Below are 24,704 nucleotides of genomic sequence, written 5' to 3' on the forward strand. Positions count from 1 at the left end.
AATGTGCGGGTGTAAGCAGTCCAATGGCTTTCTTTTAAGGGATTCTTCTACAATGTGTTATGCAGCCACATACTGTACTAGAATTGTCTAGGTACATCCAGAATTAAGAAGCCAACAGCAAAATAAAATGGTACAGGTCGTACCGTAGAATTGTAAAGGAAAGAAAAACAGCTACAATTAATTTTAATGATCCTGTGGCGTTCAAAAAAATGTTCTATTTAAATTATAAAAATGCATCTCCAGGCTCTAATTTATTTTGCTTTTCCTCAGTAACAGAGATTGCTTTTCTCCAGACTGTAACTTGTTAGTTTCATACTAATCGAAATGCACAGTTAGACAATAGGACCTGTACAGTATGTTCACAGGACAAGGTTCTGAGCCTTTGTGCATCCGCAATGTTGTGTTATAATTGTCTTACACCAAGGTTCTTACCACTGGTCTCAGAGAACTCCTGTATCTTCTTGTTTGTCTTCAAGCCAAGCCCTACATTAACTGAGACAATTAATTCCTTTCATTGTAGTACTTGCTTCATTAGGTCTTTTTAAAGCTCCAGCATCCTGAGTTTTATTGCAGCTAGGACTAGCTGTGTGAAGTCTGCATGTTTCTGCTGTGTTCAACTGGGTTATTGCTGAGAGTTTACTCCTACCTCTTTAAACTGCTCTGACTAGGTTTGATTCATTAGTTGTAATTGACAGGTGAGTATATGACGATAATAATTGCAAATTCCCACTCAACTTTTAAAGACACCCTTGAGGCCTCAAAAAGCAAGTCGAGATTAGTGGGAATGAAAGTCAGAGGACACGTCTTGCCTGCTTATATCTTCACACCCCCTCACTCCATTCGAACCCAAAAGGCAAGAGTCTGGGTTATGTCTGCACTAGATTGAGGGATTCAAGCATTAAGTGGCTGACCAAGCATGAGAAAAACAAAACGAATCTGCTTTAATAAAGCAAATAAAACTGTCACCGCTGCCTCCTTGAAAACTCCTGCCTGTTGGTTTTGGCATTAAAGGACAATAAAGCCCAGGATTAATGGTATGGAGTTTGCTCCCACTCACTTGACAGGAATCAACCTTACTCCCTTCTGTATCCCTCTTCTCTTCTCTCTTCCTTCTCTGCTTCGGTATTTTCTTCCTTCCTTCTTCCTCTCTTCCTCCCACACAGCAACAGCAGGTCTAGGACAGGCTGTATAAAAACACGAAGTCTTGCCATGATGCAGGGTGGTGGACGAATGCATCACAAACTGCATTTAACCCCAAATTACAGACAGGGAATGAAACACTGGTGGGGAAGAAAGTACTGTATTAGAAAGGCTAAACAGTGTACAGTCAGGAGGAGCATGTCCCGGATTACATCAAAAGTTTTACATCCTAAGACTATAAATCCATGATTTGATGGTGGGTCTTCTGTTTGAAGAAGGGGCAAGTCTGCACTGGATTTTTATGAGTTCCGTCCAGACTTGAACAGTACGTAAATGGAAATTGTGGTAAACCTGGCTACAGCAAACCTCCTTACCAGAAGAGCCACTGGCTGCGAATCCCTGGTGTGTGTCAGAAGACATTTTATAAGTGTGTAAAATCATTTTTTGTGTTAACTAATGTACAGGATTGGCACAGTGATTAGTATTGCTGCCTTGCAGCGCTGGGGCCCTGGGTTCAATTCCTGAGGTGCTATCTGTGTGGAGTTTGTTCTCCCTGTGTTTGTTTGGGTTTCCTTCAGGTGCTCCAGTTTCCTCCCACAGCGCAAAGTCGGACTGGTAGGTTAATTGGTTTCTGGGAAAATTGGCCCTGGTGTGAGTGAGTATCTGTACTGTGATGATCTGGTGTACCATTGAGGGTGTATCCTGCCTTGAGCCCATTGCTTCTCAGGATAGATAAAGAGATTACAAAATGGAAGGATTCACAGATAATGTATAATGATGTGAGTACATGCTTGTATATTCTCTCTATATTCTCTGTGCAATTTCATGCATGATTATATTGGAAATACAGACACTAATAAGTGGTTCTGGAAATGAAGTATGAATATACCGTAGATGCACAGAACTTCACGTTGTATGTGCACTATACTTGTGTGTCTCTACTTTACTGAAGACTCTGAATGTCTGCAATATCTCTTGTATGCTGTTCAACCCAACCCTGGAGCATTTGTGGATTTTGTGTTTTATATACAACATTTCTTTTGTGAAAATACATGTTTAATTGGCATTTCGTGTGAAAATGAACTCTGCTTTCCACTGTGGTCTTGCGGTGGCCTGGAACTATGAGCCCCGGCTGCCAAAGTCACTGCGCTTGGATGCCGGCCTCGCCTCTTTCCAAACCTCCTGCCACCTCCCTCGGTTTTGGGGGTTTAGGGGCAGGGCCCAGCTGGCTTTCTCACTCGTGTCGCGAGAGGCGGCCGGTTGCCACGCTCATGCACTCATGAGCTGGGCTGGTGGCCATCACCTCAGAAGAGCACAAGAGCTGTATAGCTGACAGGTCTAGTCAGTATTGGAACTGTCTCATGTCAGTGCTCAATTACAGCCTGCAGTTTATGAACTTGCAAGGTGGACTACAAAAGATTCCCACCTACAAATACATTATGTTTTCTGCCAAGAATTACTCAATCCCTCCCTTAATCCCATATTTGTCCAGGCTTTAATTGCAAAAACAATTAGGATTATTGATTGACATTTGGAATACCAAAGTAATTCTATATTCAAATGTATTTCACATACACAACCACTAACAATAACTCATAGATTGAGAACATAACCCAGATGTAACATCCGGAGTACAAAGTAAACGTAGAGATTGGAGAGCTACTACCCAGCATTACTCAGGAGGGTTTACAAACTTCAGATTTACAACCGTTTAGAAAACCATGGAAATAGAATTTCAGTTGGATCAACTGAACAGGTAACGTATGATATTAATTGCAATAAAAACATTCTGCAAATCCTGCAGCCTTCCAAACTTGGAGAAGAACAGAGGATGACCTTCTTTTTTCGATCTCCAGAAATAAACCTTCATCAAACTGTGAAATGCACACTAGAGTTCTTACAGATTATTCTGACATCGCCAGTGTGACTTACAGCAGCCATAAGAACAGCAGAAGAAAAAGTCACTGTCAATTCAGAAAAGGAGAAAGGAGGCAACAAAATCAAGTTCCTCATTTTTACTTACAGTGCTTTTCTCTTCCAGACTGCTTGCAAGAAGACTAAAACTTATTTTTTCCAGTTCTGCGAAAAAAATATAAGTTGCAGATCCTCCTATAGTTACCTGACCGTATCTCATCAGAAATCAATGGTACCACAGTACACAGATGAAAGGGACAGAGGACAGTGGTGCCTCTTGAACCTGACAAAGCCCCACTCACAGGGTTTTAAATCAAGCAGATTGATTTCAGGCAGGCTTTTCCCATTAGAGGATTATATGGGATTCATTTCACAACCATCCACCCTGCCCCCTCACTTCTGCCTTGTGCTGTATTTCTGACATTTATGGCACTCTGAGAGAATCATGGACTTGTCTTGGCAAAAATAGAGCATCTGTCTGCACTGAACAAAATCCACTTGCTGGCAATAAATTTCCTTGTTGCATGAAGATATACGGCCCTTCCAGCTGCACAATTATTATTTACACCCAAAATGTGGATCACTCTGCATTTCCTTTTGATTCACTTGATGCTCCATCAACTGCTCTCAGTTCACCTGTCTGTGATTAAAAAAATGAAAAACACCACAGCCACATAATATCTCTTTAATTAAAAGATTTACTCTATAATTAAAGTTTAAAAATCTGTGTATCTGTGTTTACATCTGTTTAAATTGTATTTATACACAGATTTAAACATTCAAGAACAGAAAACAGAAATTGTCATTGCAGCACAGTTCCGGCAGTGTTCAAGTTGGAATTTCCCAGCAAACAAAAACTGTCCTGTGGCTCCAGCACGATGGAGATCAATCGCCTGTTGAAGTGTCCTGGTTCAACAAGCACTCAGTCCCGTGGTATTTGTGGGAGTGTGGAACAAGCTACCCAGCCTTGCTGTTGAAGCCGATACTTTGGGTTCTCTTGAGAAAAAGCTGGATGAGATCCCCTGATTAATTAACTACTAACTAGCCAAGGGCCATAACATTTCTTAAATTCTCATGTTCTTAAACTAAATGATTTATATGAGCCCAATAGCTCCCTGTTTTTCATAATATCTATAATGTTTTCTTCTTTCCTATCCCACATTACAACCCTTGCTGAAAAGGGGTGCAGAGGGTGTCGTCCACCAGGGTGGCTGTACGGACAAGTGTTCCTGACCAGGGGACCAGGTTCCAGCCACAGGGATGTGCACTGGTTAAACCCAGGTGCTTAGTACAGCTGGTGGGTGCTGTTCGGTGATCCAGCTGGAGCAAGTGGGGGCTGGACGTGAGGCGCAAGGAGACTGGGCCTCAGACAAAGAGCCGAACGCAGCCAGCACCGCTCTGCTGGGGTCCGAGGATGGGGAAAAGCTGAGCTGCAGGGGCCACACCTTGCTGAGGCGCAGCAGCGGATGGACGAGGATCTGGCCACAGAGCCCTGGAGCAGGCTGGCTGCACAGCAGTGCTGAAGCTACCTCACACAGAGCTCCAGGGAGGGGCAAGCGCCAGCTTTAAGCCGATGTGTTGTTTTTGTTCTGTGGGATGTTTGTACAGTGTGAACTTTTTTAATGTAGAAAATAAGGTCCCACTGTCAATCCGTGAGAAACTCCCGGCTTGCTATCGGGCTGATAGCTGAGGATGTACTGGATGAGTCAAACCCAACCAGCATCAGCGGTGCCCCCCACTGCTCGGTGACCCAGTCCTCAAACCGGGGATGTCTGAGTGACAGGGTTCGACCTGTGCTCTGAAAGTGCACTTTTACTGGCAAAGCCTCCCTTTAATGCTCTTTACATTTCTAAGTGCAGTTCTAAGAGCAAGTTGTACCAATCAAGTAAATAGCAACATTTACACTAATAAATGTGCAGCAAGACATTCCCTCCCCTCAGAAATACCTTTGGCCAGGACAGCTCTACATGTTGTCTCATCTGTCTAGGGGAAGTGGGGGTCATGCATGTGCAGTTTATGCAGCCAGACATGGGACTCATTTCTCATCCCGCCACACAGCTAGAAGGACATCAAACCCACAATGCCAGGAGGTTGCTGTGGACTTACACACTCTTAACCTTGAACACATACCTTATCATGAACGGCTCATCATGAAGGTGAGTTTATAAAGCCAGAGATTTCAGTCCAGGCTGCAAACCTGGGTGGGTGATCACCATTTTTGAGGATCTTTCCATTTCTTTCACTGATTACTAAATTGGGGGAATGGATCCAGTGAAGGTTTCTTAAGGAGAAGGAAGACACTAACAAGGGTACTGTCCTCATGATCCAGATGAGCAGCTTGGAGCTCTTCTAAGACCTGCATGTGTTCTTCAGAGTTTGCAGTGCCTTTCAGGAATTCTCAACTGCAGATGCACAACCTAGTGAACTAAAGATAGGTGTAATCAAATAATTTTCAGCTAATGTAGATACCTTGGAGAGGTTTAAAAGGAGGGTCTGTAGAAGATGAATTATGCCTGAAAGAAATTTATCTGTATGTCATCAGCACACAGCGACTAAAGGGAGACTTAAGCTCTTTACAATATTAAAATGAATAAATAAGGTTGACTGCAGCAGCTAATTCTAAATGGAATTTGTCCTGAAAAATGCAGTGGACATAAATTATTATTGCGCAAAATCAGATTTAAACCAAAAATAGAATTTGGAAACAGCCTTTTTCATACACAGAAAGTGATTCATATTTGTTAGGTTCTGTTTGTTGGATACCAAAAGGATACCAAATTGTCTTTTGTCAGGTCTTTTCCTTCCCTGTGTCCAGTTTACATTCCTTAGCACACAAGCTTCTGTCTAGTCTATTTTGGGTAATGTGCCACACTAGTTTTTCAGAGTTAAAGTGTTTTCTGTTTCTTCTTTTGCATGAATCTGTTAATTAAAGTACTTGACTCATACACACACACATATACTATATATATAGAACCTTGGTATGTGAACCCAAAGAGCAGGATAATTTGTAGCCGATTATGTTTCCTAGCAACATTAAGGCTACAAGGACAATTTTTCCCTCCAAGTTCTTCATATCTCCCAGAGCCACCAGCGCACCCACAGACCAGAGAAGACAGCATTACTACATTACTGTAGTAGTTATGTTTATTGCTCTTCAGCTACAATCAGTTACTGGTTATCTACTCCCCAAAAGACAACAAAAAAAGAAGTATTCCCATGAGTGAGACACTTGCACTCACAGACACACATGAATCGTCATGGACCCCCAGTTACGCAAAACTTAATGTCCCAAAAGTCCAGCGTTGCTATTCTCCTCGAGCACCCTGACATGCCTCCTTTGTGTACATAAAACTCGGTGTAGTTTTATGATGATCTCAGACATCCATATCAGTCTCGACAGATTCAAACAATGTGGTCTATTATGCCCACATTGGAACAGGCCTACCCCGTTTTCTCCAAGTCCAAGTCCAGTATCAGGTAGGGAGGGAGGACTATGATGCCAAACGCTCTCTGCAGATCAACCCTCGGACATTCGAGTCCTCTCCTGTGTCCACTACTGTAATCCATGTGCCCCCAAATTCTGCTCTTCTCCTCCTCTGAGTCCTCCCTACCGAGGCCTTAAAAAGCATCTCCCTGGCCGGGGCTCAGGACTCGTTATGAGCGGTGAAGGTGTCCTTGTCCAGTCATGGGGTGTAGCCAGAGCTGACGGCTGGGGGTCAATTAACGAACTGACTGCAGAGTACCAATTGTCCTGGAGCTCTGCCCGCTCTGCCCCAGGTCCAGTCCGCATGCCTCACCATGCCAGCCCTTTCTGTGTGGTTATTGAGTGACACTCAGTCTGTGTTGATTGGCACCTGCCCCATTATGTGAAGGATTTGTTAAGAGGGAGAAAACAGACATCAAAACCATTGGCCATCAGATGCAAACTTCAAGTCAGTACAGTCCCTGACAACTGTCACCCACTTTAGTCACTCTGTGACATTTTGCTCTCTTGGAAAACAATCTTATTTCCTCAAAGGTTTTTACTGACATTGTGCTTAAATATGAGCTTGACTTAAAGTCTTGGGATCATAGAATGCTGAAATGAGTTCAGAATCACTCTGAATCAGACCATCTGTCAGAAATTAGAAGTCAGAATCAGAACCAAGAAAAGCACAGAGTTGAGAAGGGGAAGACAGACACCTGAGTTAGATGCTATTACAGTATCACTTTGAGGATGCATAGTGACAAAGTAGTGATCCAGCAATCATTTCACCCTCACCTCACCACTCACCACTGGCAGCCCACTGAAACTCAGCAGGTGTGAGCCTAGTCTGTACCTGGATGGGAGACCTCCTGGGAAAAACTAAGGTTGCTGGAGGAAGAGGTGTTAGTGGGGTCAGCAAGGGGTGCTCACCCTGCAGTCTGTGTGGGACCTAATACCCCCGTATAGTGAAGGGGACACTATACTGTAAAAAGGCACTGTCCTTCAGATGAGATGTAAATCCGAGATCCTGACCTCTCTGTGGTCATTAAAAATCCCAGGATGTTTCTCGAAAAGAGTAGGGGTGTAACCCTGGTGTCCTGGCCAAATTTCCCATTGGCCCTTACCAATCATGGCCTCCTAATAATCCCCATCCTGGCTTCATGACTCTGTTTTCCTCCCCACTGAGAGCTGGTGTGTGGTGACTGCCATCGCATCATCCAGGTGGGGCTGCACACTGGTGGTGGTGGAGATCCCCATTATCTGTAAAGCACTTTGAGTGGAGTGTCCTGAAATGTGCTATTTAAGTGTAAGGAATTAATAGTATTATCCTCCCCTATATTCCCAAGTTGTGTCAGTGAAGGAGAGGCAGGAGAACAGAGTTTCATGCCCAGCAGGGTTTATTGGCCTCTTCTGATCAATAGGTGTGTGTGTGTGCTGGTCTTGGAAAGGGGTGAAACCAGCAACCAGGAGAGAGAGTGCAGCAGCAGCTACTGTAGCACTCCATGAAGTAGAAAGAGAAAGCCACAGAATGCTAAAAGCACAATACACATTAGATGAGTATCTGACCAGGGTAAGAAACAGCAGGGAGAAACAGACACTGACGAAGTCCAGGCTCAGTGACCAGAGTCTGGCCATGGAAACTGAGCGACTCAGCTGGACCTGGCTGCCCAGAGAGGACAGGCTGTGCTCCTGCTGCCAGCAGGGAGAAGTAGAGCTGGAGCTGCAATTTCCTGCTGCACTGCAAGAAAAATTCTGGGATTAGACAAACATTCTTCTCTAAAATAATGAACGAATCCCAGAATTCCAGCTCTTACAATATGATACACTTTATTAATCCTCAAGGCGGATGCCAAAATCAGAAAAGCTCCAGTTTTACTGTGGGAAGGAAATCAAAAGAGATGCAGAGCAGTATGTGATCCCCTGTCCCAGCAAGTGGAGTAGACAGAGTCTGTCTTACAGTAATGTTTTATGTAATGTATGTAAATGTCCAATAATATATTTGTACTATTAATGTCTGTAAATGGGTAAATTATATTTACTTTGGCAACACTCTGATTAACCAGTCATGCCAATAAAGCCCCGTGAATTTGAATTTGAAGGGATCCTCCCCACTTTTTATGAGGAGAGAGAAGGGGGGGTTGAGTGCGTTTGGAAAAGGTAGCAGGTGAGTGGTCAGAGGGCTGTGTTTCACAGTCCAGTCCCAGGGGTGAACGGTACAGTAATCTGAGATACCCTCTGCTCTTATGAGTAGTGTTAGAGAAAGTTACCTTTAAATGGTAATCCATCACAAGTTATTTATGTAAGGGATTACTTTCTGAAAATTCAACTGAAATTGGGGGAAATTGCTTTGAACAGGTAATGTCTTACTTTGCAAAGTAAGTATACACACACTATATGGATCAGGGTAAGTGATTACATTAAAATTACTGATCCTAATTTTAATGTCATCACTTACATTCTCTTACCCATGTAACTTAAAACTGTAATGGATAACTTTTTTAAAGTAACTCTGCTTTAACTAACTCCATCTATTTTCTAACTGCGTCTTCTAATTCCAGGTTACGGGAGAGCTGGAGTCAGCAAAAAACAGGCACAAGGCAGGGTACAGCCAGGACAGGATGCCAGTCCATTACAGGGCAGATACACAGACACAACCACACACTCTCGCAACAAGGCCAGTTTTCCCAGAAGCCAATTAACCATGTTTTTGGACTATGGGAGAAAACAGGAGCACCAGAGCACACCTCAGGCTGGGAGACACCCATGTAAATCCATTCTGATCAACCATACAATGATGCAGACTACTGATATATTGTCTACGATATGAATACAATTTTTGACAAAGGCACAAAATCTACTATAACGCAAAACAAGACGTTTAAGAAACAAAATAGCCATTGTTCAGTTTTGTATATATGCAAATACAAAAATCGCACAGATTAACCATCCTCGTCGTTTCAGAGAGTTCAGAAGAAGCTTTGAATTAATAATAAGGTTGTCATTTAAAGCTGCACTAAAACGCGCGCGGTGCAGTACTGCCATCTTCCAGTGTTTTCAGAAATTGTTATGAGAAGACTAAAGCGACTAATTTCTTTTTTCAACCGTTGTGATTTCGAAAAATGTTGTCTTTCTTTGAATATATTTTATATTTAGGAATCCCCAAATCTCATCCCCATTTTGATCAGTCCTTACACCCCAACCAAAACTGCTTCTAGTTTTATGGACATTATTGAGGTACATATTGACGAATTAACAATCAATGGGATTCAATAGTTCTGCTATACGCGTTACAGTTCAACAAAACCGAAAAACCAACAGAATTAAAGACATTCACAAAGTCCAATTTCCCATGAAGAAGAAGACTGTACCCTTCAGTCCATATTTAATCACGTCTTTAAGAATTTTACCTGGTTTTACTCTTCGTATTTTTTTAATTGTCCCCGTATAAAATTAGTTCAATACCAGATACAGTTCAAAGCAGGATTAAACTCTTGTTTTATACATTAATTTAGTAAAATGACAAACTAACCAAATGTAGGACTTTGGGTATACAGTACTGTATTTGAACGTGCTGTAAAACACTAAAAATCGTCGGGTCCTATGTAATCTACAAAATCCCTAAACGCTGAAATCCTAACCGCGGAATGTGTGGAAATTTAAGAACTTAAGGGCTTTGCATTAGGTCCCATTGTCCTTAAGTATTCAGCATAGCCAATATTGCAAGTCATTACTGAGTAATGACAACTCTTTTAATAACCGGAATCATATATATATATACTGTACATTGATATAAGGAAATCCGGCAACACACTACAATAGGTTTCATTTTATTTCTAGAGCAAAGAAAGTCCCTTAAAATAATTTCCGAAAATACAGTGGGGAGTTATTTTTTAATAGTAATTGGGCCTCCACTTGAAATTAAAATACACTGACCACGTATTGAAATGCATTATTAAGTTTTCACATCAGAAGTACCGGTCGTCAACCTTAACCTGGGTATTTTCTGTTGCGGGGAAAATATCGCTGCAGATAGCCCTGTAATGCAGATTGTGATATATCGTGACGAAAGAGGTAACGTCATAAAAGAGCAAAACATTATCATCGATATTATCTGTTTTTTTTCCCCCGCATTATCTTGACTATATCCAGTACCGTTTTTTCTTATAAAACCTGTGTTTTCATTACATTTTGTGGATCGCTTTCTTTCCTGGACAGTCCGGTAGGTAAACCAGCTCTGATTGGACAATTACATTTATGTTCACTCAGCTAATGATATTTTAATAAAGATTAAATTTAGCAGAACATTTTTTTTTCAGATTAGAAGTTTTGATTGATTTTATCCACGCTGAATAACGATATTTTAGTGGTATCACGGTCTGATACAGTTTTGTGCAAATGCAGGAACTTTAGTCTGTTAAGTTATGTTCTGCATATTAGTATTAGTAGTGTTAATAATAATATACTTTTTTAATTACATACAAAGCCAATTCGAACTGAGGTCGTATTGGACGGTCGAGCACGTTGTGCTGGTTAGGTGATGTGCGATGATGTCATAAACCATTAAACGTCACTTCGCGATGTTCGAAGATTCTTCTGTCTCTAACGGATAAATGTCAACATCCTGTGGCTCTTTCGTTCGCCGAGACAGGACAAGGAGCGCGCTAGGTAAATCAGCAGAGGGTTTCATTTTGATTTGGGAAACGTAAAATCTAGTAGAATGGGGATGTTGCGATATGTCCACATTCTTAAAAATTCTGTCATCTTTAACCGTTTTTTCTTATATGCTTGTTTGTCCGATCTCCAATCCATAAATATGCGTGGAAATACATTACTCTTTTGACACAATGGTATGCAGTTAGTGTAAAAACTTCGTAACTTAATTAAAGGCACCTTTAAATTCAAAACAGGTTTGCATGTAAGTTATTCTGCTGTCAGCTAAACAATACCAGACACAACAATTACGATAAATCTATACTTGGTAAAGGTATTAATTCTCGTAACCCCTCTCTCTTCACCGAGTCTTCCGTTTAAAGGTAATTGCACCCAATGCATTATTTTGCAGTTCAACGACACCTTACCTGTGCTGTTCAGTCATTTTTAATATTTAACATTAACCTCGAGCTCTTTGTCATTTCAGATAGTGGTGATACAGGAGCTGGTCCAGTGTTCACTGTCTCTAACGGTGCTCTAACCCTGACTCCCCTCCCGCAGGGATGTCGAGGCGCAGCCAGAGGTTAAGAACAGGGTCGGAGGATGAAGCTTCCTTTGGGATCCCCACTTACAGCCAGGTTTCCTACAGAGAGACGCCTGTCAGGTACCCCCCGATTCCCTGCCAGTGTGCTGAACCCTGTTGAGACTGGGCTGGGTCACAGTCCGAGGAAGCCGCAGGGTCTTGCAGGTGGCGATACTGGAGGCGCAGAGACTCCACATGGCCATGTGTTTGTGGGTGAACCTCTCTCGCTCCCCGTGTGTCACCAGCAGTGATGTGAATCCAGATGGGCACGAGGTGGTTGTGGCCCTGGAGTGTGGAGACTCACAGGTGATGCCAGGCTTGCTGGGGGCGCAGCCTTGATTAGTGCCCCCTGGTGGGCCAAGGGAGGGCAATCGCTTGACCTGGGATCCCATCCTCCCCTCCGAACAGGCACTTAACCCAGAGAAATATCCCTCTGCCCGAGTTGAATAGAAAATTGCCCAAAACAGCAGCCCATACCACAACCCATGTAAATGTCATTGGAAATAAAATAAATACACATTATGATCCTTTCAAGTAATTTATCTTCTAGAGATCCTGGAGAGTTTCACCCTCCTTGTGTCTGTCAGCCCAGTTCAGTGTCTCAGGCTCTCTGTGTCTGTCAGCCCAGTGCAGTGTCTCTCTCTGTGTCTGTCAGCCCAGTGCAGTGTCTCTCTCTGTGTCTGTCAGCCCAGTGCAGTCTCTGTCTGTCTCTCTGTGTCTGTCAGCCCAGTGCAGTCTCTGTCTGTCTCTCTGTGTCTGTCAGCCCAGTGCAGTCTCTGTCTGTCTCTCTGTGTCTGTCAGCCCAGTGCAGTGTTTCTGTCTCTCTCTGTGTCTGTCAGCCCAGTGCAGTGCTTCTGTCTCTCTGTGTCTGTCAGCCCACTGCAGTGTCTCTCTCTGTCTCTGTGTCTGTCAGCCCAGTTCAGTGTCTCAGGCTCTCTGTGTCTGTCAGCCCAGTGCAGTGTCTCTCTCTGTTCCCCTGTGTCTCTCTGCCATGTGCATTGTCTCTGTCTGTCTCTCCCTGTGTCTGTCAGCCCAGTGCAGTCTCTCTCTGTCTCTCCCTGTGCCTGTCAGCCCAGTGCAGTTTGTGTCAGTGTTTCTTCTCTGATGCAGGATCTTCAAGAAGAGGAGGGGTGTGCGTGTCAGGTGTCATGCACCTGTATGTACCTGCAGTGATTCTGAGGAGCCAGTCAGGGCCACCACATCAGCCAGTGGTGGGTGTGTCTTGCCTTTGCTCTGTTGATAGATTAATGCCTCTCATTCACTAGGCAGGTGACATTTTTCTACAGTGTTGTTCAGGTGTGATTTGTTTTTTACATTTTGCTTTTTTCTAAGGCCCACGATTATTTTTTAGGGTAAAAAAAAAAAGAAATGCAATCAAAAGGCTGGTGACATTAATCTTTTCTCTTTTGATGAAATTCCAAATAATTAACATTTCCATTGAAGAACACACCACATTATTGCCTCTAGTATATTCCATAAAAATAAATAAATTATTTCCAGTTTTGCACTTCTAATAGTAGTTTTAAACTTAATTATTATTGCTCTGACTCATTATAGCCCATAAATGTATATGAAATATTCTCAAGACCAGAATCATACTAGAATCTGTGAACTCTTCCAGCACCAAATCCTTAAAACCACAAGGAGCTCAGGCCTAGTAAATTCTCAATAACAGATCCAGTCTAGCTCAGATATGCTGTTTTTTAACCTCTTTCTCCCCTTCTTACAGCACAAGTTGCACAACCTGCTGTGCAGTCCAGGTAAGCAAACCCAGTGTCTGTGTGTCCTGTAACTGTTCTGTAAAACACCACAATAGATCCCAATCTGTTAAAGAGGTATAGCAGGGTCTTGGTACATATGTGATGGTGTGTTTGAAGTTGTGTTGGCATGGTTATTCTCCTGTCCATCCAGCCTGTGCATTATGCTTTGCTGCTGTATTTTTCTGTCTGACTCGGTGCATCCGTCCTTCGGATGAGACGTAAAACCGAGGTCCTGACTCTCTGTGGTCATTAAAAATCCCATGTTTCTCGAAAAGAGTAGGGGTGTAACCCTGGTGTCCTGGCCAAATTTCCCATTGGCCCTTACCAATCATGGCCTCCTTATAATCCCCATCTATGAGCTGGCTTCATTATTTTGCTCTCCTCCCCACTGAGAGCTGGTGTGCGGTGAGCGTTCTGGTGCACTATGGCTGCCATCGCATCATCCAGGTGGGGCTGCACATTGGTTGTGGTGAAGGGGATCCCCATTACCTGTAAAGCACTTTGAGTGGAGTGTCCAGAAAAAGCACTATATAAGTGTATATAAGCAATTATTATTATTATTATTAATGATAATAATAATAATATTATGTGTCTCCTCACAGCTCTGTGAAAAAGATGCTTCTTCTGTTTGTTCTTCTGGTATTATTGGCCGTTGGTAAGTGGTCATGCTGAATTTTCGTAACTATTACAATGTCGTTTTTCTTTGTGTGACTGTGTTTGTTTCTTAGATCATGAAAGAAATAGGAGTTTATCGTCTGCAACCGCATTTTTACTACTGTGGTATTTCCTTAGGAGTTTGGTTTATCATAAGAAGCACCTTTGTAAAAGTATTTGTCATCAGGCCAAGACCAGTGCAACATTAGTTTAGAATAGCACATTTCTGTATTCAGCGATGTACCTTGTAGCATACAGACTATGCAATTCATTAAAACATTTGACTAATAATACTTCATTCAGTTAATACCTATATCAGAGGCAATATTAAAATCCAATAAACTGTAAAAAAGAACAACAATGCAAGGATATATAATGCAGAGGGGTGTAAAATAGGGATTTGGCGAAGAAATATAATATCAACTGTCAAAAAAATGAACACAAAGATTGTTAACTGAAGAGTTACCAAAAACCTCGCAAGGCACAGGAGTAATAGCCGTAAATAAGCCAATCAAAAGGCAATATGATTCTCACTACTGTTTATCTAAAGTTTATTTCATTAGTAGGAAAATATATATTTGCTTTGAATTATTTTTTTTTTTGCTAGAGCAACTGTGTACAGCTTGTGTAGTGGCGAGTGTCGTGTTTCCTCGGGGCGGCTTGTGTTGGGCACTGTTCTCCAACAGGGGTCTCAGTCTTCCCGTCTCTGTTCCTGGCAGGCGTTTGCTGTGGGTTTTATCCGCTCAGTGTTTCCTCCAGCTCAGCAGGTTCTCTGGCAGGCAGTGGAGGTGCCAAGGTAGGATGAGTGTCTCACACCCAGAATGACCCTGAATTACAGAAATCTTTACTTTTTGATGACCTGTTACTGTCTTTACCTAAGCAGTCTGAGAGAGCATCTGGGAGACACCTCTGTGCCTCCAGGTGTAAACCCAACAGACTCAGGAAATCTTTCATTACCACTGCAAATACACTCTTAAACAATGCAAAGTAACTACCTTGTCTCTTACCTCCTGTAACACTACTGTGTTCTCTTCCATTTTGGTGATGTCTGTTTGTGTTGTGTTTGACTGTGCCATAAAACAAATTTCCCCCAGGGGACAATAAGGCTTGAATTGAATTGAATTGAGTGAAGTACCTTTAGATAGATACTTTATTGATCCCGTGAGGGAAATTGCAGTGCACCAGCAGCTTAACACAGTCAACACAAAACAGTGTAATGAATGATATTATAATAATAATAATAATAATAATAATAATAATAATAATAATAATAATAATAATAATACATACAATACAATCAGTACAGTGAGAAGTGCACTAATAAGAGTTACTCACAGTCCAGAACATACAAAGAACAAACCAGAACAGTACACAAAAAGTATACTTTATCAACATCGGGGATCTGAGCCACTGCCTTCTGATTCTAAGCCCAGACCAGCCTTCACTATTGCACTCTGCTGCCTTTTGATTGCCCACCAGAATCATTTAATGCTTCCTTTCTGGTTATGTAACAAATGTAATCAGTTCAGTTCAGTTTATTGTCATATGCACAAGTGCAATTAAATGCTTATTTGCATGTATGCTCCAATACAAGACATTTAGGAAACACCAAAAATATAATCAGTAATCTGACAGAATCTGATGTTCGTGCCTTTATGCTCCTATAACGTTTACTAGAGGGAAGGGGGGAGAAAAATTAGAAGCCAGGATGACTGGTGTCCTTAGTGATACTTCCAGCCTTCCTGAGGCTGTAAATATGCTGAGAAAGAAACTAGAGTAAGAACACTACAGTGAAGTAGAATACTCAATCCATGCCAATAAAGTCACATACATCAATTATACTTTATTCATGCTGTTTTAATGAGTGCAGGGACTAAGCCAATGAACATTAAAAAACTCAGGTTCAAGAATTAAGAATTAAGTGTTTAATTGAGCATTTTCAGACATAAATGTGACAATATATAATAAAATAACCTTGAAATAAATGTTTACGTTAAATCTTAAATCTGAGTAACTAAATATTAACTCTAATATTAGTTTAAATAATAACTCTAATATTAAACTAAATATTTAACTCTAAATATAAATCTGAGGTTTCCCATGTAAAAGAATGCTGTATATTTGGACGTTATTTCAGCATTATTTACCTGGAGGGGATGGATCGTGGGCTTGGAATAGACAGCAGTAAGGCAGTTCAGTTTCAGCCTGAGATTATAGCACAATCCAGAGACCTTGCAAGGTGTCACAGTAGAAAAATATGCAGTATAAATGATATCTTCTTTTTATGTGCCAATAAATCACACATGCACAGGCATAGTGTCACAGGTGTCAAGTGTGCTGCCTGAGCTTTGTGTTTGTGCTGCCACCTGCTGGTTCTAAAAGGAACTGCACTGGTTAGGTACTATAGGTACTGCTCTGAATGGATGAGGTCTTTCATTCACTTTCCTTCTTCACTGTCTGTTCCCCTCTGTCTTGGCAGCACCCTGAAGTCCTGACGCGTCTGTCAGCTCTGGAGTTGGAAGTGCAGAGGCTGAAGAGAGAGGGAGGGCATGAGAAACAGAGGGAGGGAGGACTGAAGGGGACACAAGCACCTGAATTTGCCTACCTTGGGGTCTCCGAGACTGAAAAATGGGGGAGAATCCAGGTACCCCGTTGGGGCAGCACAGTCATGTGAATATGGAAGGGGAAGGGGGATCTTGTGATGAGCAAAGTATTAACAGTCCTGCCTCCTTTTCCAGTTACATTTGATGACTGTAATGTGTTTTTATTGGCCCAGTCAGAAATACAGTTTAACAAGCACCCATCTCCCTTGTCAAAATGTTCCCAGGTGGTAGTGTTTTGAACTCGTTTCTTTGTTGCAGAAAGAAATCGCGCTGCTGAAAGAAGAAGGAGAGAGGAGATGGACTGACATAATCAAATCATTTCACCATGTATCTGAGGTACCATGCACTCAAAAACCCAGACTAGCTTGTCACAGAATGTAATCAGCATGCCCTCCAGAATATCTCTGGACTGGAAATCTGTTTCATTGCAACTGCAAGCTAATAAACACTTCCATCATTAATTGTGCAGATGATGTGCACGGCTCAAGAAATACACACAAGTGCAAACATGCACCTAGGGTATTGCATGTTTGCATATGCAATCAGTAACACTGGTGGCATCCTTTATGAAACACTTTGTATTTTAAGAAAAGATTATTGAATAGCGGCGCCAGGTGATGCAGTGGTCAGCATTGCTGCCTCACAGCACTGGGCCCTGGGTTTAATTCCAGGCCTGGGGTACTGTCTTTGTGGAGTTTGTATGGTCTCCCTGTGTTTGTGTGGGTTTCCACCAGGTGTTCCATTCCAAAGATATATTGGTAGCTTAACTGGCTCCTGGGATAATTGGCCCTGGTGTGTCTGTGTGTGTGTGGCAGTGTTTGTGTTTGTGTGTGCGTGGTGGTGTTTGTGTCTGTGTGCCCTGCAATGGACTGGCACCCTGCCCGGGGTGTATCCTGCCTTGCACCTGTTGCTTGCTGGGATAGACTCCAGCTCCCCTGTAACCCTCTATTGAATAAAGCAGTGAGAAAATGAATAGATGCATATTGTCATTGCAAGAGAATGCCTGTGTAAGCATAAAATTAATGAGCTCTTATCACCGATTTCTTCTTTTGACTTGCCTTTCCTTCAGGAATGGGAAGCTGACTTGTTGGCCATGAAAACTGCTTTGAAAAGGTAAGAGAATGTTCACTAATCCTGTTTTGTCGGGGCTGAATGCATTCTGTATTACTCCTGAGACTGGTGTGGTCTTATACCCCTGATACCTACCTTAGACTGGTCTTATACCCCTGATACCTACCTTAGACTGGAACCTCCAGTCATTAGTCCACTGGTCTGTGGATGTAGTGGTAAGTGGTTTAATAGCCGGTGGGTTGTGGGTCAGAGTCCCTGCTGCAGACATTGCTGTTGCACCTTGAGTGAGGTACTGTACCCCAGTGGCTCCAGTCCACCCAGCACTATGAGTGTGGACCAGCATTGCTGGGCGGGAGTGATCCCTGTGACGGACCAGTGTCCTGTCCAGTGAGAGGGAGGGAGTCACAAGCTCTCTGGTCCTCTTAAAACAACAGAAACCATGGATGAACTCTTTGCCAGTGAGCCACTGTGGCCCTTGTATGGAAACTATTTGAAATGTTGTAATTTCCATGCAAGCTTCTCACCACCTTGAGCTTTTAGATGAGCTTTAAGACAAGAAGGTTTAAAGTCTGAATTATATTAAAGGGAATTAAGAGCAAGAGCAAGAGACGACACTTCCCTCAGTTATTTTTAGTTCTACAGTTCTGGTTAGACATCAGTAAAACAAATTCCTGCTTTCACCCCTACCCAAAAAGAAAGGAATAAGAACTCCCAACCCTGAGACCTTGTTCACTCCAGTCCGTCTAAAATCCGTAAATGACAAAATTTGTAACTTAAAAAGATGCCAAAATTTGTGAATAATTTTACAATTAATAGATTCCAGGGGAATGAAAATGTGCCACAGTATAGTCCATAATATCCAAGAAAACAGCTCAGGAGGAGTAACTAAGAGTCCGTAATTTCAGTTCCCAGTCCAAAGCCTGCCGGTCGGTCAGTCACAGCTGTTGTGGTGACTCCTGTTGTCTGCTGTCTTTAGTGTGCAGTCCGGGAGCAACCGCCCTGCCCTGGCGGGACTCTCTCGACTGGAAGAGAGTCTGACCGCACTACGGCACAAATTCAGCGCACTGCGCACTGACCACTGCTCTCAGAAGGACCGACTGGACTTGCTGGAAAGTCTGAAAAGCCAGGTACTGATTTACTGAAACATACAGAATCCTACAGCAGGTGAAGTGGAAGGAATTGTTTATCATCATTTCGACCAAAGCTTTCCATTTGACACAGCTGCTGCACAGGCCCAGATACACTGATCTTCACTAACTCACACTACGGCAGTGACAGTAGATGCAAGTTTGTTAGTTTTATCTTTGATGAAATGGACTTTGATTATAAATCAGTCTCCCTGTCTTCTTGTGCCTCTGTCCTCTTTTCCTACTGCCCGTTTACTTGCTCTCCTCCTGTGCCTCTCTCTCCGTGTCACTCAATCATTCTCTCTCTGCTTCTCCTTGCTCTGTCTTTGGCCCCTTTCTCACTGCCTTGCAGATGCGCTCAGAGCTGGCAGAGTATCTGGTGCAGTACCGCTCCAGCCCAAAGGAGGGCGATGTGCCCCTGGTGCTGAGTCCTGAGCTGCAGGAAGAGCTGCAGGATTTGGAGCAGAAGATTCTGGCCAGGCTGGTGCAGGGGGAAGAGCAGGAGTGGGCGTGGCACAGTGTGGACAAGATTTTGGAGAGTGAGGACATCACTGCAGTTACACTGCAGGTTGGTCAGAGTGATTGAGAGTCTGATTGTTTCGGTCCAGATGAGCTCCATCTTGCAAAATAACGTTGAACTGCAAAAATATTAATGATCATTTTTCTTACCTTTGATGGCTCTTCCTAATTCTCCCTCCTTTGCAAATTGAGTTTTAGAAAATATAGAGAATATTTTAAAGCAGAACAGTAAATTGTCCCTCTGTGTTAAAATGTGGGTCTGTTTTCCCCACTTGTCTGTTTCTATTTCTTCATATGTTTAAGGATGGGTTGTCTCCTCTCTCTGTGCTTGTGCCTCATGAACTGCAGTGCTTATCTCTCTGACCCAGGATGTCCATGCAATCACTGAAAGAGCGCTCAAGGAATTCAGAGCCGACAACATTGGATTGGCGGATTATGCTCTCGAATCTGCAGGTAACAAGAATTCAGCAAATTAAGTTCCTGTTAATTAGCACTTCCAAAAGCTAGTGTGGGGAGGACAGAAATAAAATCAGCTTGAGCTCCTGGGTATGTGCTTTCAGTCTGATTGGCACTCTTATGCCTGCAGCTTCTTTTTCTTTGATTTGCTGTCACCAAGTCCCCAGATACCTGGAAGAAACTCCATGTCTCCATGTCTTCAAGCATGCCTCACACTGTGCTGGGTACTGCTGTCTTTATCCCAGGTGGCAGTATCATAAGCACTCCTGGAACCGAGACGTATGAGGCCAAGGTGTCAGTATTCAGCCTGTTTGGTGTTACCATCTGGTTAAACACCCAGACTCCCCGGTCCCTCATACAGGTGAGGCTGTAAAACTAGGGGGCACCTCTGCTCCTGGGGACCCACAATCCAAAAGCTTTCCTAGAGCACATTAGTGTTAAACAAAATTGAAAGCCCTGCAGATTTCCAGGACTGGATTGGGCTGTACCTGTAGTTTCGAGAATACTCCTTTGTACTGGGGTTGTATTCTGCAGTTGAGCAGGCTTTTGCTGAAATTGTCCTGGAGCTGAAATTTAAAGTGTCGCTTACACTGTTAATACCTTTGAACTGTCTGTCCCCTCGATCCCCCTTTTCCTCCCTCAGCCAGACGTCCATCCTGGGAAGTGCTGGGCTTTCCGGGGCTCTCAGGGATCTGTGATTATCCAGCTGATTGTGCCGATCCAGCCCACAGCTTTCACAATAGAGCATGTCCCAAAATCTGTGTCCCCACTGGGCCAGACTGACAGCGCTCCTCAAGACTTCACTGTATACGTGAGTAACAGTATTGTGTGACAGTGGAACTTCTCTTCATTTTCTAACCACATTTAACAGTTCAGGGTGGAGGGGGAGCTGGAGTTTATCCCAGCAAGCACCAGGCACATGGCAGGGTACACCCAGGATGGGATGTAGGTCACACACACACACTCACACCAGGGCCAATGTTTCCCAGAAGTCAATTCACCTGCCAATATGTCTTTGGACCACTGGGAGAAACTCGAGCACCCAGAGGAAACATATGAGGAGAACATACAAACTCCACACAGATAGTATCCCAGGAATTGAACCCAGGGCCCCAGCTCTGCGAGGCAGCAATGTGCCAATGAAATATAATATAAAACCCTGTACCTCACATTATAACACAATAACAGACTCTCTAACAAAACTAAAGGAGATAGTGTTGGCCGGTGGTCAGAGCTAAGAGACTTGTGGAAAGGCAAAAGAAGTTACTTCTTGTACACACTACTTGTGGAGAGGGTGATTCGTGTGTGAAGGGATTTTCTCTCTCCACAGGGAATGAATGATGAAACGGAAGATGGGACTCTACTGGGAACCTTCACCTACAATAAACACGGCAGTCCCATCCAAACATTCACCATCTCGGTAAGACAGGAACCACACTAGGACACCCTTCAAACTGTGAGAGGTGCACATACTATACAGTGATAAAAGAACAACATCTTCACAAGAAACTGCTGATGCTTCAGCACGTGATGTTGTAGTGGCTGGTGTGCTTTGAAACACAGCCTTATCCTGTGATATAAGTAGTGATATAAGTCCCCCATTCCAGTGCAATGGGGGACTCTGATCTGACCAGCTCTTTTCTCAGTAGATCAACCCCGCTCCCCAGCATCACGTACATCATGAAGGACTTGTTAGAGCTCGGGCTCACAGTGGAGTGCAATAGAAGCACCAAGGCTGCCTATTTCTAATCAGCATGTATGAGACGCTAAAAGCCAGTGAGATGAAGAGCATGTCCCCTAATGTGTTCTCTCAGACACAGATGACTGTGGGAATCAGTTAGCTCTGTGTTACAGGATTGCTGACCACTGCTAATCTCTCTCCCCTTGGCTATAGGAACCTGTGGCTGGGACATTCAAGCTGGTGAAGCTGGACATTTTCAGCAACTGGGGACACCCAGACTACACGTGTGTGTATCGCTTCCGGGTGCATGGAGAACTTCCCATAACTGCCACAGCCAGGGAGGGGGGGTGAACACACTGGAGGCAAAACTGATTTTTTCCTCGCAAGACATTAAATAAATCCTGTTTTTTTAAAAAACAACTAATCTGGAGAGTGTCTGTGTTTTCTCTCTAGGTGCGTGTCGTGTATCCCAGGTTGGAAGTGATCTTAATTTTATTTTCCTGCTCGTTCTTGATGGTGTTTTGGCAGTTCAGCCAGTGGCTCGCTCTTCCTGCAGAGGCGATCTGGAGAGTCATGGTGACACAGCCCCCCAGGTGGGACCAGTTCCATCTCTCCTTCGTTATTCCTCTTAAGTTGCTAGTACATGTTCCAGTGGTTCAGAGTCTTGCATTTGTAACATGACTATTAATATTTAACTAGGGTCACATTACCCTAACTGCCAACTCCTCAAATTTTCCAAATGCCAACATGGTTTTGGGGGTGTGAAAATGCAAATGACATCTTTCAGGCGTGACATTACTCTAAATGATGCTCTCCTCTAGGGGACTTCTAGGGGTTCCTAGGTAAGATGGCGGAGCTCTGTCTACTTCCCACAATTGGTTTTTCTGAACAAAACATAGGTGATATTTGTAGTTATTAATAGGAAAATGTGGAGCACACATCTACCACAGATATATTTCCAGCCCCTGTATCTGTTCTTGTCCCAGCTCTGCTTATTCAGTTTCATTCTGAGAGTCACACACTCCAGCCCCAAGCAGTTTAACACTTGAGGCTCTCCCAAGTTGACAGTGCCTTAAAAAGCCCTTCTTACTGCATCTCCTTGAGAGTTCGAAGGACTTTTTCCTTCAATCATAAAGGAGAAATTACATCACATTCTTTATTAGGGCTGCTGCACTGTTCTTCCTTCTAATCTGGACAAAATCCACAGTGAGCAAAGATCAAGTCTCAACGTCTCCAGCACTGGTTTCGGAGCTAAACCAGAGGGCTAAAAACATGTCTAAGAAAATATTTACTTCCCTCACGCTGGTATTGACCAAAATGGATGTTCTTTTTATCGAGTTTGGGGAACAACATGTTGGAGACTACAGTGACCAGATGGAATTAAAATCAAATACACAAACAAGAAATTAAAAAAATACAAGCAGTTAGAATTTCAAATGTTCTGAGGACTAGCATGTACAGTATAGGCATAAGATATGTACAGCTCACAGCATTTCTTTTTATCAGAGACACAAGAAGAAAAATTAACCATGAAACATCACATTCTTCTGACCTGCAGTGCTCAGGGCCACTCCTCCACTCCTCTTTAATTCAATGAGCTTTTTCACTTCGATTTCCAGCTTAGCTGGGGATCAGAGACAAAACCCAAGTGTCACAAACAGTTCTTTCCGGGCCCTATGCGGACGACACGATCCGGAAGGTGAAGGAACAATAGGGGAAAATATCATGCAGGAGTGGGCCAGGACACAGGGGGGCGTGTCCGAGGTGAGCAGGTGTCCAGGGGAAGTGAGTCCGGGGCGAACAATCCAAGCATGAATCCAAAAGGGAAATCCAATACGGGAGGCAGAGTCCAAGACCAGGGGATCCGTCCAAAGTAATTAAAAACCAGAACCGGGTCGGGACCGGCGGGGCAGGGAATCAGGAACAGGAAACTAAAACCATAACGGAGCCAGACGCAGCAGGACCCCGGGATCTCAGGAAACGGGATTCAATGAGAAGCCTCGGGCAAACGCCTGCATCTGGCTTTAAAGGTGGAACTAAAGAGGGGCTGGAATAAGGAACAGGTGTGGGGAATGCGACAGAACGAGGAAGGGCTGGAGCGCCCTTAAGAGGAGGAGTAACGAACGTGACAACCAGTGGAATTAAAATCTGCTTATAATAAACATAAAGGTGATTATTAATAAACTATGTAAAACACTGAACAAAGTTAACATTTGCAGACCAAGAGCGGCAACGTGGCCATCATGTTGACCTGCCTTTATTTTCAATTCTCACTTCTGCCCCGGATCTGTGTGCAGTGGGGCTGAAGTGTGTCACACAGGTGGGGCTGCGCTCCAGTGGAGGGTGAAGTGACTCCACTCCTATACATGAAGCACTGTGTGACCCTTGAGGATTAAAGGTGCTATGCAAACACAATTAAATCCCTTGTTACATGATCAAGATGTCTGCATTATATAGCCTGTTAATAGAGATAAATGATCACTATTGACAGAATGGGTAGTTTTACAGTTTGGTTTTAGTAACCAAAGCTGTGTCAGTACAGATTGAAGTCTCTAGTCTGTGTAATATACAGTATATATGCATATTCTGCATTTCAGAATGTGATACATTAATTTACACACTTCCAGCTTGACTGGAGAGTCATTTAATGAACCAGAGGAGACACAAGTGGAAAGTATAGAGAAGCGCATTTAAAACTGAACGTTCTTTACACAAAGTGTTGTTGATGTCTAGGACAAGCAACTTATACTCTGGCTCAGATAACTTATCTGCTAGAAAGTTGAAAAAAGTTCAATTGGCCAAAAGGCCTCCTCTTGTATCTTTTGTTCTTCTGCAACACTGTACGTGTTACCCTTATCCAGTGTTGATGTTGTAATGTAAATATTTGTCATATGAAAACATAGCTCAAACAGAATCTCCATAATTGGCATCAACCAAAACATGTATTTTTTTATTTTTAGTTCTAAAGTGGGAAAATCGTGTCCTGCAAAATCCTATTAAATCATGTTTACTTACCTTGCACACAGCCAATGTCCAAGCATTTATTTCCACTAAATTCTTTGCTAGGGAAAAACATAATA

The 24,704-nt window shown here is 43.1% G+C and overlaps 1 protein-coding gene across 9 annotated transcripts; it reads left to right on the forward strand.

Annotated features, from left to right (window-relative positions):
* The first annotated feature begins 10,652 nt into the window (after window positions 1–10,652).
* Window positions 10,653–22,044, forward strand: LOC102686585 (SUN domain-containing protein 2-like). Of its 9 annotated transcripts, none has more exons than XM_069183909.1 (16): window positions 10,653–10,739; window positions 11,658–11,834; window positions 12,864–12,964; window positions 13,483–13,513; window positions 14,116–14,168; window positions 14,887–14,963; window positions 16,647–16,811; window positions 17,029–17,106; window positions 17,840–17,883; window positions 18,818–18,968; window positions 19,321–19,536; window positions 19,856–19,940; window positions 20,189–20,304; window positions 20,587–20,754; window positions 21,274–21,363; window positions 21,838–22,044. In XM_069183909.1, exons 2-16 carry the CDS (start codon window positions 11,734–11,736, stop codon window positions 21,973–21,975), a joined length of 1,614 nt encoding a protein of 537 aa, XP_069040010.1. In that variant the 5' UTR covers window positions 10,653–10,739; window positions 11,658–11,733; the 3' UTR covers window positions 21,976–22,044. The 9 variants fall into 9 exon arrangements, with proteins under 9 accessions (XP_069040010.1, XP_069040011.1, XP_015192250.2 ...); XM_069183910.1 differs by having other exon boundaries at window positions 10,655–10,739; window positions 11,732–11,834; XM_015336758.2 differs by lacking the exon at window positions 10,653–10,739 and adding an exon at window positions 11,014–11,185 and having other exon boundaries at window positions 11,732–11,834.
* Window positions 22,045–24,704: the final 2,660 nt, after the last annotated feature.

The sequence above is a fragment of the Lepisosteus oculatus genome, chromosome 25 (assembly GCF_040954835.1).
Source record: "Lepisosteus oculatus isolate fLepOcu1 chromosome 25, fLepOcu1.hap2, whole genome shotgun sequence".
NCBI classification, from domain to species: Eukaryota; Metazoa; Chordata; class Actinopteri; order Semionotiformes; family Lepisosteidae; genus Lepisosteus; species Lepisosteus oculatus.

Bases quoted from the DNA above. Each gene is read 5' to 3' on its own strand.
- LOC102686585 (XM_015336758.2), top strand. From the start codon at position 11,131: ATGTCAACATCCTGTGGCTCTTTCGTTCGCCGAGACAGGACAAGGAGC. The intron at 14,169-14,886 runs GTAAGTGGTCAT...TGTTCCTGGCAG, and splicing joins TCTGGTATTATTGGCCGTTG to GCGTTTGCTGTGGGTTTTAT. The intron at 14,964-16,646 runs GTAGGATGAGTG...CTGTCTTGGCAG, and splicing joins CAGGCAGTGGAGGTGCCAAG to CACCCTGAAGTCCTGACGCG.